Raw genomic sequence first — 13,321 nt, 5'->3', positions numbered from 1 at the left:
GCTTACCATTTAAGAAATGCTGTGCACAGCTATTCCTCCTACCAAAATGGAGGACCACACATTTTTTTTCCACATTATATTCCATCTGCCACATTCTTGCCCAGTCACCAAGTCTTTCCAAATCCCCTTGAAGCTACTTTGCATCTTCAACACACATTCCCACCTAGTTTTGTCTCATCTGCAAACTTGGAAATACTACATTTGGTCCCCACATCCAAATCATTGATATAGAGTCAGTCATACAACATAGAAACAGGCCCTTCGGCCCATCGTGTTCATACCAGACATCAAGCACCTAACTATTCTAATCCCATTTTCCAGCACTTGGCCTGTAGCCTTGGATGCTACGGCATTTCAAGTGCTCATCTAAATACTTCTTAAAATGTTGTGTGAGGGTTCCTGCCTCTACCACCTCTTCAGGCGGTGCGTTCCAGATTCCAACCACCCTCTGGGTGTAAAGAATTTTCCTCAAATCCCCTCTAAACCTCCTGCCCTTTACCTTAAATCTACACTCCCTGGTTATTGACTCCTCTGCTAAGGTTCAGCTTATTCGGAGGCACAACACCAACTTCTAAATCAATTCCCTCGTACTCACTAGATATTTTGAATATCAGGGGCCCGAACACTGATCCCACTAGTCACAGCCTGCCAACGCGAGAATGACGAGTTTATTCCTACTCTCTGCTTTGTGCCTGTTAACCAATCCTTTATCCATGCCAGTATGTTACCTCCTATCCCATGTGCTTTAACTTTACTAACCAATCTCCTGTGGGGATTTTAACAAAGGCCCTTTAAAAATCCATGCATACCACATCCACCGACTCCTTTGATCAATTCCGTTAGTAACATCCTCAAAAAAACTCCAACAGGCTCGTCAAACATGAATTCCCATTCATAAATCTATGTTGACTATGCCCAGATTATAATCCAGTGTCCATTTATCACATCCTTTAGATTAGATTCTAGCATTTTCCCAGTGACTAATGTGAAGCCAATAGGTCTGTATTTCCCTGTTTTCTCTTCCTCTCTTCTTAAAATAGTGGGAGGACATTTGCGACCTTCCAATCTATAGGAACCACTCCCAAAATTCTATAGATTTCTGAAGATTACCACCAATGCAACCACTATTTCCATAGCTACCTCTTTCAACCCTCTGGGATGTAGACTATCAGGTCCTGGGGACTTATCAACCTTCAGCCCCATTAATTTCTCCAATGCAACCTTCTTACTAATATTAATTGTCTTTAATTCCTCATTCCCTATATTCCCTTGGATCTCTAATTCTGGGAGCTTTCTTGCATCTTCCTCACTGAAGACAGACAAAGTAATCATTTAGTTTCTCTGCCATTTCTCTATTCCCATTATAAATCCTCCTGACTCTGCCTGTGATGGACCCACGTTTGTCTGAGTCAAACATTTCCTTTTTATGTACCCATAGAAGCTTTTACAGTCTGTTTTTATATTTGCTAGTTTACATTCATATTCTATTCTCCCTTTATCAGTTTCTTCATCCTCCTTTGCCATCTACTAAAATCCTCAAGTTTTCTACTATTTCTGGCAACTTTAAAGGCCTTTTCTTTATCTTATACATTCCTTTACTTCCTTTGTTATCCACAATTGACTGCCTTTAACTTTGGGGTTTTTGTGCCTTGAAGGAATAGTTGCTGTAAATTATGTAATTCTTTGAAGACGATGTATTGTCATACCTTTTAATGCATTTTCCCAATCCACCCAGGCCAATTTGCCCTTCATACTTTCCTTTGTTCAAATTTAACACCCTGACTTCAGATTGAACTACCTCACTTTCAAACAATGTAAAATTTTTATCATATTATGGCCACTCAGCCCTAAAGGTTCTTTAACAAGATTGTTACTTTTATAGGTTGAGTATGATTGTGTCACATACAAAATTCACATCTTCCTGTGATGGATGATCTACACTTGTCCTTAACAGTGCATCAGACGACAATTGGAACTTCCCTTGGACATAGTTTTATATGTACCTCTAACTCAGACAAAACCTTTGTCTATGTGGATGCATTGTTGCTATTTCTTTTTTGTCTAATAAAAAACCAATGGCTTATGGTCTGTCCTGATTACCCCACATTCCAATGACATGGTCTGAAAATTTTTCATATGCCCATGAGAGCTACAGTTTTTTTTGATAACTGCGTAGCATGTCTCTGTATCAGACTGTGCTCCTGACATAAAATATGGGTCTACAGGAACCATCAGGTTGCTCCTAAAAAAGAACAGCACCCAAGCCATCTGAAGAGGCATCTGCTGCTTTCGCCACAGGCAGTGTTGGATTGTAGTGTGCCAACACGTCCAGAGAAGTTAGCATCTCTAATTTCTGGAATGCTTCATCCTGTGGGCATCCCAACACCAAGCTTGCTGTTTTCTTAGAAGTTGTCTCAGCAGATCAGTTATTTGTGTTAAATGAGGTAAAAGCTTTGCTAGTTGATTTATCATTCCAGAGAAATCTCTGAAGTTGCTGAGCTGTGGTAGGGATAAGAAGTTCCTTAATGGCCCTTGATCTGCCATTATTCCTTCTCTACTCAATGTGGCCCAAGAAACTAAAGTTTTGGAAAATTCACACCTCTTGTTTAAAGTCAGTCCCACTTCTTGAAGTCTCTGTAGTCATGTTCGTCCACTGACTTTCCATGCATCAGGATATTATCCATGTGGCATCTCATTCCTGTGGGCCCTTCTCAGATATTGGACATTGTTGAAAAAGCTCTGGTGTGGAGGTTATTCTGAATGGCAACTTACTAAAACAAAACTGCCAAAAAAGGTGTTACGAATGCAGTCAATAACCCGGAGGTCTCATTCAGGGATACATGCCAAAACCCACTATTAGCACTTGTTTGAGCACAATATCTTTAGAAAATTACTTGAAGCATGTCAAAGGGCTTTTAAACTGATCCGGAGACCATCGGTATCGTGACTCACCTGACAGCTGGATTCTACTTGCAGACCACCACGCTTCAGTGGTGCAGCTTGTATCTCTGTGCTGACTCACCACAGCTGCACAGCACTTCACAGCCTCTTCTGCAGGTAAGTAGTTTTCTTACTATACTGGGCCAGTATTTTTAAACTTCTGTTGCTCACCTGGTTTTTCTTCAAAAAGATAAAGAGATCTCCAAATTCTCCTAGTCACTTTCTCTGCTGTTTAACCATTGTTTTACCACTGCCACCATATTGAGTTTAGTTGTATTTGTATTATTAGCATTGCAGGGCATTCTAGAGAAAGTTCACTAACAACTTGATGATTCACTGTTACTATATACACTTTCCGCAAGCCACCGAAAGCTAGCATCCTTCATGCTGTTTCTTAAGCCTCTCATGTGACTGCTATATCATCGCTTGGACAGTGGGAGTGGTCTCGGTCTTCAGTATTAACCCTTTACATCCCAACAGGAACCAGTTGAGAGACAGCACTGCCCATGCACGTTCCTGCTAGTTTTACACAGTCAGGAGCTGGTCTTCCAAAACATACTTGGTTATAATTTAAAAATAGTGCCTCAAGGAGTGCAGCGATTGGACCATTTCCCTTTTCACATAACCAAAACTAGCGCCTAAATACCAACAGCAGGATTGTGATGATTGGTGCATCTAATTGGCATAGGGTAAATAAGATTACAGCATTAAATGCATGGCTCAAAGATTGGTGTGGAAGAAATGAGTTTCAATCTGTGGGGCACTGGCATCAGTACTGGGGAAAGTGGGAGCTGTACCGTTGGGATGGTCTTCACCTGAATTAGGCTGGGACCAGTGTTCTGGCAGGTCGTATAACTAGGGTAACAGAGGGTGAGAAATCAGCATTGAGAAGATGTGATAAATTAGGTGGAGAAGGCGAGGCAAGAGAGCAAGGCAGCAATAAAGAAGATAGTGTAGCAGGAAGGGACAGAGTGTACAAATTTAAGAATGAACCAGCAGATAAGACTAGAGGTTACAAAAGTAGTAAAGTCAGAACTAAAGGCTCTGTATCTGAATGCACATAGCATTTGCAACAAAGCAGATGAATTGGCAGTGCAAATAGTAACAAATATGTATGATTTGATGGCCATTAGAGACATGGGCTGCAAGATGACCAAGACTGGGCCCTGAATATTCAAGGGTGAGACATTTAGGAATGACAAAGGTAGGAAAAGCTGTTAACTAAGGATACCATTGGTACAATATAGAGAGAGATGAACTTAGTCCTGGAGATCAAGATGTAGAATCAGTTTGGATATGCAGGATGAAATAATGGGTGCTTGAGAGAAATATATGAATATTCATGGGCGATTTTAATCTACATATAAATTGGATGAATCAGATTGGCAAAGGTAACCTGGATGATGAGTTGAGAGAGGGTTTCAGGATTTTGACCCAGCAAAAGTGATATGGTTCCAAGTCAGGATGGTATGTAGCTTGGAGGGGAGCTTGCAGGTGGTGGTGTTCCATGCATTTGCTGCCCTTGTCCATCTAGATGATGGAGGTCATGGGCTGGAAGGTGCTGCCAAAGAAGCCTTGGGGAGTTGCTGCAGTGCATTTTGTAAATGATGCACACTGCTGCCACTGTGCATCGGTGGTGAAGGCAGTGAATGTTGAAGGTGGTGGTTGGGGTGCCAATCAAGCAGGCTTTGTCCTGGATGGTGTCAAACTTCTTGTGTTGTTGGAGCTGCACCCATCCAGGCAAGTGGAGAGCATTCCATCACACTCCTGATTTGTGCCTTGTAGATGGACAGGCTTTGGGGAATCAGGTGGTGAGTTACTCGCCACAAAATTCCTAGCTCGGGTCTGCTCTTCTGGCTGCAGTATTTATGTGGCTGGTCCATTTCAGTTTCCAGTCAATGGTGACCCCCAGGATGTTGATAGTGCGGGATTCAGTAATGGTAATGCCATTGAATGTCAAAGGGAGATGGTTAGATTCCCTTGTTGGAGATGGTCATTGCCTGGCATTTGTGTGGTGCAAATGCTGCTTGCCACTTATTAGCCCAAGCCTGGATGTTTTCAGGTCTTGCTGCATCTGGACACAGACTGCTTCAGTATCTGAGGAGTTGCGAATGATGCTGAACATTGCACAGTGAACATCCCCACTTCTGACCTTATGATGGAGGGAAGGTCATTGATGAAGCAGCTGAAGATGGTTGGACCTAGGACACCACCCTGAGCAATTCCTGGGACTGCGATGATTGACCTCCAACCACCTTTGTGCTAGGTATGACTCCAACTAGTGGAGAATATTCCCCCTGATTCCAGTTTTGCTAGGGCTCTTTGATGCCATTCTCAGTCACATGCTGCCTTGTCGTCAAGGGCAGTCACTCTCACCTCACCTCTTGGGTTCAGCTCTTTTGTCCATGTCTGGACCAAGGCTGTAATGTCAGGAGCTGAGCAGCCCAGGCAGAATCCAAACTCAATGTTACTGAGCAGGTTATTGCTGAACAAGTGCCACTTGATAGCACTGTCGACAACCTCTTCCATCACAGTGGCAGTGGTTAGCACCGCAGCCTCACAGCTCCAGCGACCCGGGTTCAATTCTGGGTGCTGCCTGTGTGGAGTTTGCAAGTTCTCCCTGTGTCTGCGTGGGTTTTTTCCGGGTGCTCCGGTTTCCTCCCACAAGCCAAAAGACTTGCAGGTTGGTAGGTAAATTGGCCATTATAAATTGCCCCTAGTATAGGTAGGTGGTAGGGAAATATAGGGACAGGTGGGGATGTGGTAGGAATATCGGATTAGCATAAATGGGTGGTTGATTGTCAGCACAGACTCGGTGGGCCAAAGGGCCTGTTTCGGTGCTGTATCTCTAAACTAAACTTTGCTGATAGAGTGTAGACTGATAGGGTGGGTTGGATTTTTCCTGCTTTGTGTACAAGACATGGGCAAATTTTCCACATTGCCAGGTACTTGCCAGTGTTGTAGCTGTACTGGAACAGCTTGGCCAAGGGCACAGCTTGGCCAAGGGCACAGCTCGTTCTGGAGCACAAGTCTTCAGTACTATTGCCAGAATGTTGTCAGGGCCCATAGTCCTTGCAATATCCAGTGCCTTCAGCAGTTTCTTGATATCATGTGGAGTGAATGGGATCGGCTGACAACTGGCATCTGTGATGCTGAGGACCTCAGGGAGGAGGCCAAGATGGATCATCCACTCAGCATGTCTGGCTGAAGATGGATGCAAATGCTTCAGCCTTGTCTTTTGCACTGATTGCTGGATTCCCCCATCATTGAGTATGGGGTTATTTGTCGAGTCTCCTCCTCCTGTCAGTTGTTTAATTGTCCACCACCATTTATGACTGGATGAGACAGGACTGCAGAGCTTAGATCTGATCTGTTGATTGTGGGATCACTTAACCCTGTCTATCACATGCTGCTTCCACTGTTTGGTGTGCAAATAATCCTGGGTTGCAGCTTCACCAGGCTCTTCATTTTTAGGTATGCCTGGTGTTGCTCCTGGCATGCCCTCCTGCACTCTTCATGGAACCAGGGTTGGTCCCCCATCTTGATGGTAATGGTAGAGTGGAGGATATGCCAGGCTACGAGGTTAGAGTGTGGTTGAGTACTGCTGCTAATGGCCCACAGCACCTCAGATGCCCAGTTTTGAGTTGCTAAGTCTGTTCAAAATTATCCCATTTAGATGGTGATAGTACCACACAACACAATGGTAGGTATCCTCTATGTGAAGACAGGACTTTTGTCACCACAAGGTCTGTGTGGTGGTCATTCCTATCAATACTGTCATGGACAGATGCATCTGCAACAGCTAGATTGGTGAGGACAAGGTCAAGTAGGTTTTTCCCCTCAGGTTAGTTCTCTCATCACCTGCTGCATACCCAGTCTAACAGATATGTCCTTTAGGACTCAGCCAGCTCAGTACATAGTGGTGCTACCAAGCCACTCTTGGTGATGGGCATTGAAGTCCCCCATCCAGAGTGCATTCTGTGCCCTTGCTAACCTTAGTGCTTCTTCAAATTGGTGTTCAAAATGGAGAAGCACTGATTCATCAGCCAAGGGGAGGCAGTTATTGGTAATCAGCAGGGGTGTTCCTTGCCCATGTTTGACTTGATGCCTTGAGACTTCATGGGGTCCAGATTCAATGTTGAGGACTCCCAGGGCAACTCCCTCCCAGCTGTATACCACTGTGCTGGCACCTCTGCTGGGTCTGCCTTGCAGTGGGACAGGACTACCCAGAGATGGTAATGGTGGTGTGAGGGACATTGTAATGTATGACTCTGAGAGTATGACTATGTCAGGCTGTTGCTTGACTAGTCTGTGGGACAGCTGTCCCAATTTTGGCACAAGCTCCCAGATGGTAGTAAGCAGAAACTTTGCAGGGTCGGCAGGGCTGGGTTTGCCATTATCGTTTCCAGTGCCTAGGTCGATGCCAGGTTGTCCGTCTGGTTTCATTCCTTTTCTTACACTTTGTAGCGGTTTAATACAACAGAGTGGCTTACTGGGCCATTTCAGAGGGCATTTAAGAGTCAACTACATTGCTGTAGGTCTGGAGTCACATGTAGGCCAGACCTGGTAAGGATGGCAGATTTCTTTCCCTAAAAAGGACATTAGTGAACCAGATGGGTACTGTGCAATGAGGCAGGATTAATTAATTACCTTATAGTGAAAGCACCCCGAGGTAGCAGTGATCATATGATCAAATTTCACATTTGAGGGAGAGAAGGGTGAATCTAACACTAGTGTTTTAAATAAGGGCAATTATGAGGGCAGGAAGACAAAGCTGGCTAAAGTAAACTGACAAATTAGATTAAGGGATAGGTCAGTAGAGATGTAGCAACAGACATTTAAGGAGATAATTCAGAATACTCAGAAAAGATGCATTCCATTGAGAAAGAAAGACTTTAAGGGAAGGACACGCCATCCGTGGCAAACAAAGGAGTTAAAGACAGTATCGAATTGAAAGAAAAAGCATATGATTCCGCAAAGATGAGTGGTAGGTCAGAAGATTGGACAGAATATTCAGTATAGCAAAGAATGACTAAGGTTAATAAAGGACAGTGAAATTAGAGTACAAGAGAAAGCTAGCTAGAAATATAAAAACAGTATTAGTTTGTACAGGTATTTAAAAAAGAAAAGTAAAGTGAGCATTTGTCCTCTAGAAAGTGAGTTTGTGCAATTAATAATGGAAAAGAAGATAGCAGATGAATTGAACAATTTTTCTTATTCATTCATGGGATGTGGGCATCACTGGCCAGGCCAGCATTTAACATTAGAACATTACAGCGCAGTACAGGCCCTTCAGCCCTCGATGTTGCACCGACCTGTGAAACCATCTGACCTACACTATTCCATTTATTGCCCATCTGTCTTCACTGTAGAGGATACAAATAACATTATAGAAATAATTGTGAATCAGGAGGTAAAAGGGAGGGAGGAACTCAAAACAATTAAAATCACCAGTGAAAGGGTACTGAAAAAGGGGCAGCACAGTGGTTAGCACCACAGCCTCAACTCCAGGGACCCGGGTTCAATTCTGGGTACTGCCTGTGCAGAGTTTGCAAGTTCTCCCTTTGACCACATGGGTTTTCGCCAGGTGCTCCGGTTTCCTCCCACCACCAAAGACTTGCAGTTGATAGGTAAATTGGCCATTGTAAATTGCCCCTAGTGTAGGTAGGTGGTAGGGAATATGGGATTACTGTAGGGTTAATATAAATGGGTGGTTCTTGGTCAGCACAGACTCCGTGGGCCAAAGGGCCTGTTTCAATGCTGTATCTCTAAATAAAAATAAAAAGCTGACAAGTCCAGAGGTCCTGATAGACTTCATCCTAGGGTCTTAAAGAGGTGGCTGAGATAATAGATGCTTTGGTTTTAATTTTTCAAAGTTCTAGATTCTGGAAAAGTCCCATCAGATTGAAAAACAACAAATGTGCTCCCTCTCCAAGAAACAAGGAGACAGAAAGCAGGAAACTACAGGCCAGTTAGCTCAACATCTGTCATAGGGAAAATGCTGGAATCTATTATTAAGGAGGTTATAATGGGGCATGTAGAAAATTGCAATGCAATCAGGCAGAGTCAACGTGGTTTTATGAAAGGGAAATCATGTTTGACTAATTTATTGGCATTCTTTGAGGTAGTAACAAACAATGGGGATAAAGGGGAACCTGTGGATATGCTATACTTAGATTTCCAGAAGGCATTTGATAAGGTGCCACAGAGGTTACTAAGCAAAATAAGAGGTCATGGCATTGGGGATGACATATTAACATGGATAGAGGATTGGTTAACTAACAGGAAACAGGCATAAAAGGGTCATTTTTGGGTTTTAGTTTTTGAGATACAGCACTGAAACAGGCCCTTCGGCCCACTGAGTCTGTGCCGACCATCAACCACCCATTTATACTAATCCTACACTAATCCCATATTCCTACCACATCCCCACCTGTCCCTATATTTCCCTACCACCTACCTATACTAGGGGCAATTTATAATGGCCAATTTACCTACCAACCTGCAAGTCTTTTGGCTTGTGGGAGGAAACCAGAGCACCTGGAGGAAACCCACGCAGACACAGGGAGAACTTGCAAACTCCACACAGGCAGTACCCAGAATTGAACCCGGGTCACTGGAGCTGTGAGGCTGCGGTGCTAACCACTGCGCCACTGTGCCGCCCTAATGTTCCGAGTGGAGTGCCACAGGGATCACTGCTGGGACCTTAACTAATTACAATTTATATCAATGATTTGGATGAAGGGACTGAATGTATGGTGGCTAAATTTGCTGACAGCACAAAGATAGGTAGGAAACTAAGTTGTCAAGAGGACATAAGGAGTCTGCAAAGGTTAAGTGAGTGGGCAAAAATTCAGCAAATGGAATATCGTGTGGAAAACGTGAACTTATCCACTTCGGCAGGAAACATAGAAAATAGGAGCAGGAGTAGGCCATTCAACCCTTGGGCCTGCTCCGCCATTCAAAGATGACATGACTGATCATCTAATTCAGTACACTGTTCCCACTTTCTCCCCATATCCCTTGATCCCTTTGGCATTAATATATCTATCTCCTTCTTGAATATATTTAAAATGCAGGAAGAATAGTAAATCAGCATATTATTTAAATGGCAAGAAATTGCAGAACTCACTGAAATCTAACACTGAAATCTAGGTGCAGCAAGCAATTAGGAAGGCTAATGGTAGGTTAGCCTTTATCACAAGAGGATTTGAGTACAGAGTAGCGAAGTCTTGCTTCAATTGTATATAACCTTGGTTAGACCGCACATGGAGTACTGTGTGCAGTTTTGGTCCCCTCACCTTAGGAAGGTTATTATTGCCATAGAAGGAGTGCAACGAAGGTTCGCCAGACTTGTTCCTGGGATGGTGGGACTGTCCTATGAAGAGAGATTGGGGAAACTGGGCCTGTATTCTCTAGAGTTTCAAAGCATGAGAGGTGATCTCATTGAAGCTTACAAAATACTTAAAAGGATAGACAGGGTAGATGCAGCTAAGATGTTTCCCCTGTCTGGAGAGAGTCTAGAATCAGCAGTCACAATTTCAAAATAGGGGGAAGCCACTTAAGACAGAGATGGAGAAATATCTTTACTCAGGAGGGTTGTGAATCTTTGGAATTCTCTACCCCAGAGGGCTGTGGAAGCTCAGTCATTGAGTATGTTTAAAGCAAAGATTGACAGATTTCTAAATATCAATGACAAAGGGATATGAGGATAGTGTGGGGAAAAAGGCATTGAAGTGGATGATCAGCCATGATCATATTGAATGGCACAGCAGGCTCATTGGGCTGAAAGGCCTACTCCTGCTCCTATGTTCCTAGGTACAGAGGGGTCTGGGTGTCCCAATATATAAGTCTCAAAAGGTTGGTATGCAGATACAGCTAGTGATTAGGAAAGCAAATAGAATGTTGTCTTGTATGGCTAAGTTGTATAGGGTATTGGTGAGACCACATCTGGAGTACTGTATACAGTTTTGGTCTCCTTGACTGATACCTGGGGGGCGGGGAGGGTGGTGGGGGCGGGGTGGTGCCATCTTATGAAGCAACATCGGACAGGTCTGTATTCCTTGAGTTTAGAAGGATGAGGGGTGATCTTATTGAAACATACAAGATCCTGAGGGGACTTGACAGGATAGATGCTGAAAGGACATTTTCCCTTGTGGGACAGACTAGAACTAGGGGACACAGTTTAAAAATAAGGGGTCCTCCATTTAAGACAGAGATAGAGAATTTTTTTCTCAGACTTCTGAGTCTTTGGAACTCTCTGCCCGAGAGAGTAGTGGAGGCAGGGTCACTGAATATTTTTAAGGCAGAGGTAGATGAATTCTGGACGAACAAGGGAGTCAAAGGGTATCGGGGTAGGCAGGAAAGTGGAGTTGAGGCCACAATCAGATCAGCCATTATCTTATTAAATGGTGGAGCAGGCTCAAAGGAGCCAAATGGCCTACTCCTGCTCCAAATTCATATGTTCATATTTACAGTGCTGTAGGTTACACCAGGAATGCAGCTAATCGAGAGACTTGAGTGTCTGTAATCAGCAAAACTCTGTACTATAACAGTGTAGAGTTACTGCAGGGGGAAAGCTTGCCGTAAAAGATATTCTGACGAGTGAATTAGTTTATTATTGACTTGCTGTCCATTCTATGAGATAAGCTCCTCTAGATACCAAGAGGCTCATGGTACCAGTAGATATAAAAAGTGCCAAGAACAGAGGAGTGCCTGGAATAATATTTCACCCTTGATGCAATTTGTACATTTCAAAATATAGCAATGACAAAATGGGCTGAGTTAACATTTCCAATAGTCATGATCACATTGTTGTTTGTGGGACCTTGATGTGGCAAATTGACTACTGCATTTCCTACATTACAACTGCTACACATCAGAAATACTTAATGAGCTGAAAAGCACTTTTAGGATGTCCCAAAGTCATTTCTAATCCTTTCTAACTTCCAAGTTATAATGCCACTTCTGCATCATTGTACACCCTAAACACCTTTGTATTGGCATAACTGTAGCCCCAAGACCAACTTGTCTATTAACTCCTGCCAAGCTACAGGGTGGATGTTTGAGATCCAATTATAGATCACGCCTTTACATAACATGACCTCTCAGGGCATCCTAATACTCTGACGGGTATTCCAAAGCATTATTAATCGGAGTTTTTCTAAAGCATATAATTTAATCTGAAGCTGCTTATTTTTTTTTTTTAAATTGCAGCATGACCCATTTGCTTCACCTCCAACTGGTGAGCTAGTATGTGGGGTGGGGGGAGTTTCCTCTGCAAGTTGTAAGTCTGTTCACGATGTACAAGTTTACAATTTATGCGTACATAAATCCTTTTGCTCACTATTTTATGTTAAAACTGGTGTAGCATTCTACCCCGGTCATACTCACACTGTTCACACTGATCCATACTGTGTCGACTGGACTCTGTTAATCTGATGTTACTGTCGAGTGAAGTTACCGCTTGTTCTGGAAAAAAAAACAATTCTCCAGTTTCTTCGGAGCTAATTAAAAACTGTTGATAAAATGACATTAGAAACACTTGCAAGTTGACAGTATCTGAACGCTTACCAGCTGTGGCTGAAACCCAGTCGACACAGAGCAAAACCAAACAAAGAATGATTACATTGCAACAGCTCACAGATCTGAGATCCATAATTGGGAGGAGGCAACAAGTGGATTACGGGTCTTCCTCGGTCCAGTCCTTTTATCTTCGTCTATGCTTAACAATGTCCCTTTAAACACTCAGAGAAAAAAAACTTCACGTTCAGTCTGTGATTTAGCCACACCTCCAAACTGTCAAAGTGGCCTTTCCCTGCCCAGCACTAACTGGAAACGGACAATTGACTGCAATCAAGCGAGACTGCAATTTCGTTAGAGATTGCACAATTGGGGAATGAGTTAAGACAATTAACATGGTGCATTGGAAGAATTCAGTGGGTAGCTACAATTTTCTCCTTGCATGCTCCGCTCAGTACCATATATTGTTCCCACATAGACCTGCATTATTTAAGTTACCTGTTGTTCAAAAGGAAAGAACTTGCATCTCACAATATCAAAATGTCCCCAGGCCAGCAAGTAAAGTATTTTTGACAGTTGATGCTGCTATAGTGCAGGAAACGTGGCAGCCAATTTGCACACAGCAAGGTTCCAAACACAGCAATGCAATCATGATCAGGTAGTCTGTTTTACTGATGTTGGTTGAGGGATAAATATTGGCCAGGACAGCAGGGAGAACTCTCCTGCTCTTCTGTAAAGTGCCATTGGATCTTTTACATCCACCTGAGAGGGGAGACTGTCAGTACTGCACTAATATGCCAGCCTAGATCTGGCAGCATCTGTGGAGAGAGAAACAGTAATGTTTCAGGTCTGTGACCTT

At 43.3% G+C, this 13,321-nt stretch overlaps 1 protein-coding gene across 1 annotated transcript in view; it reads right to left on the bottom strand.

Moving 5' to 3' along the window:
- LOC137379741 (transmembrane protein 213-like) overlaps positions 1-12,716 on the bottom strand; it is a 37,481-nt gene extending 24,765 nt beyond the window's left edge. The window contains exons 1-2 of the mRNA XM_068051052.1: positions 12,514-12,716; positions 12,334-12,411 (exon numbers count right to left, since the gene is read on the bottom strand). Coding sequence (XP_067907153.1) covers positions 12,334-12,411; positions 12,514-12,598 — 163 coding nt within the window. The 5' untranslated portion in view covers positions 12,599-12,716. The remainder of the gene's footprint in view (positions 1-12,333; positions 12,412-12,513) is intronic.
- Positions 12,717-13,321: the final 605 nt, after the last annotated feature.

Source organism: Heterodontus francisci, chromosome 18, assembly GCF_036365525.1.
Source record: "Heterodontus francisci isolate sHetFra1 chromosome 18, sHetFra1.hap1, whole genome shotgun sequence".
NCBI classification, from domain to species: Eukaryota; Metazoa; Chordata; class Chondrichthyes; order Heterodontiformes; family Heterodontidae; genus Heterodontus; species Heterodontus francisci.
The sequence above is the reverse complement of the archived record's forward strand: the minus strand, read 5'-3'. Positions and strand labels throughout refer to the sequence as shown.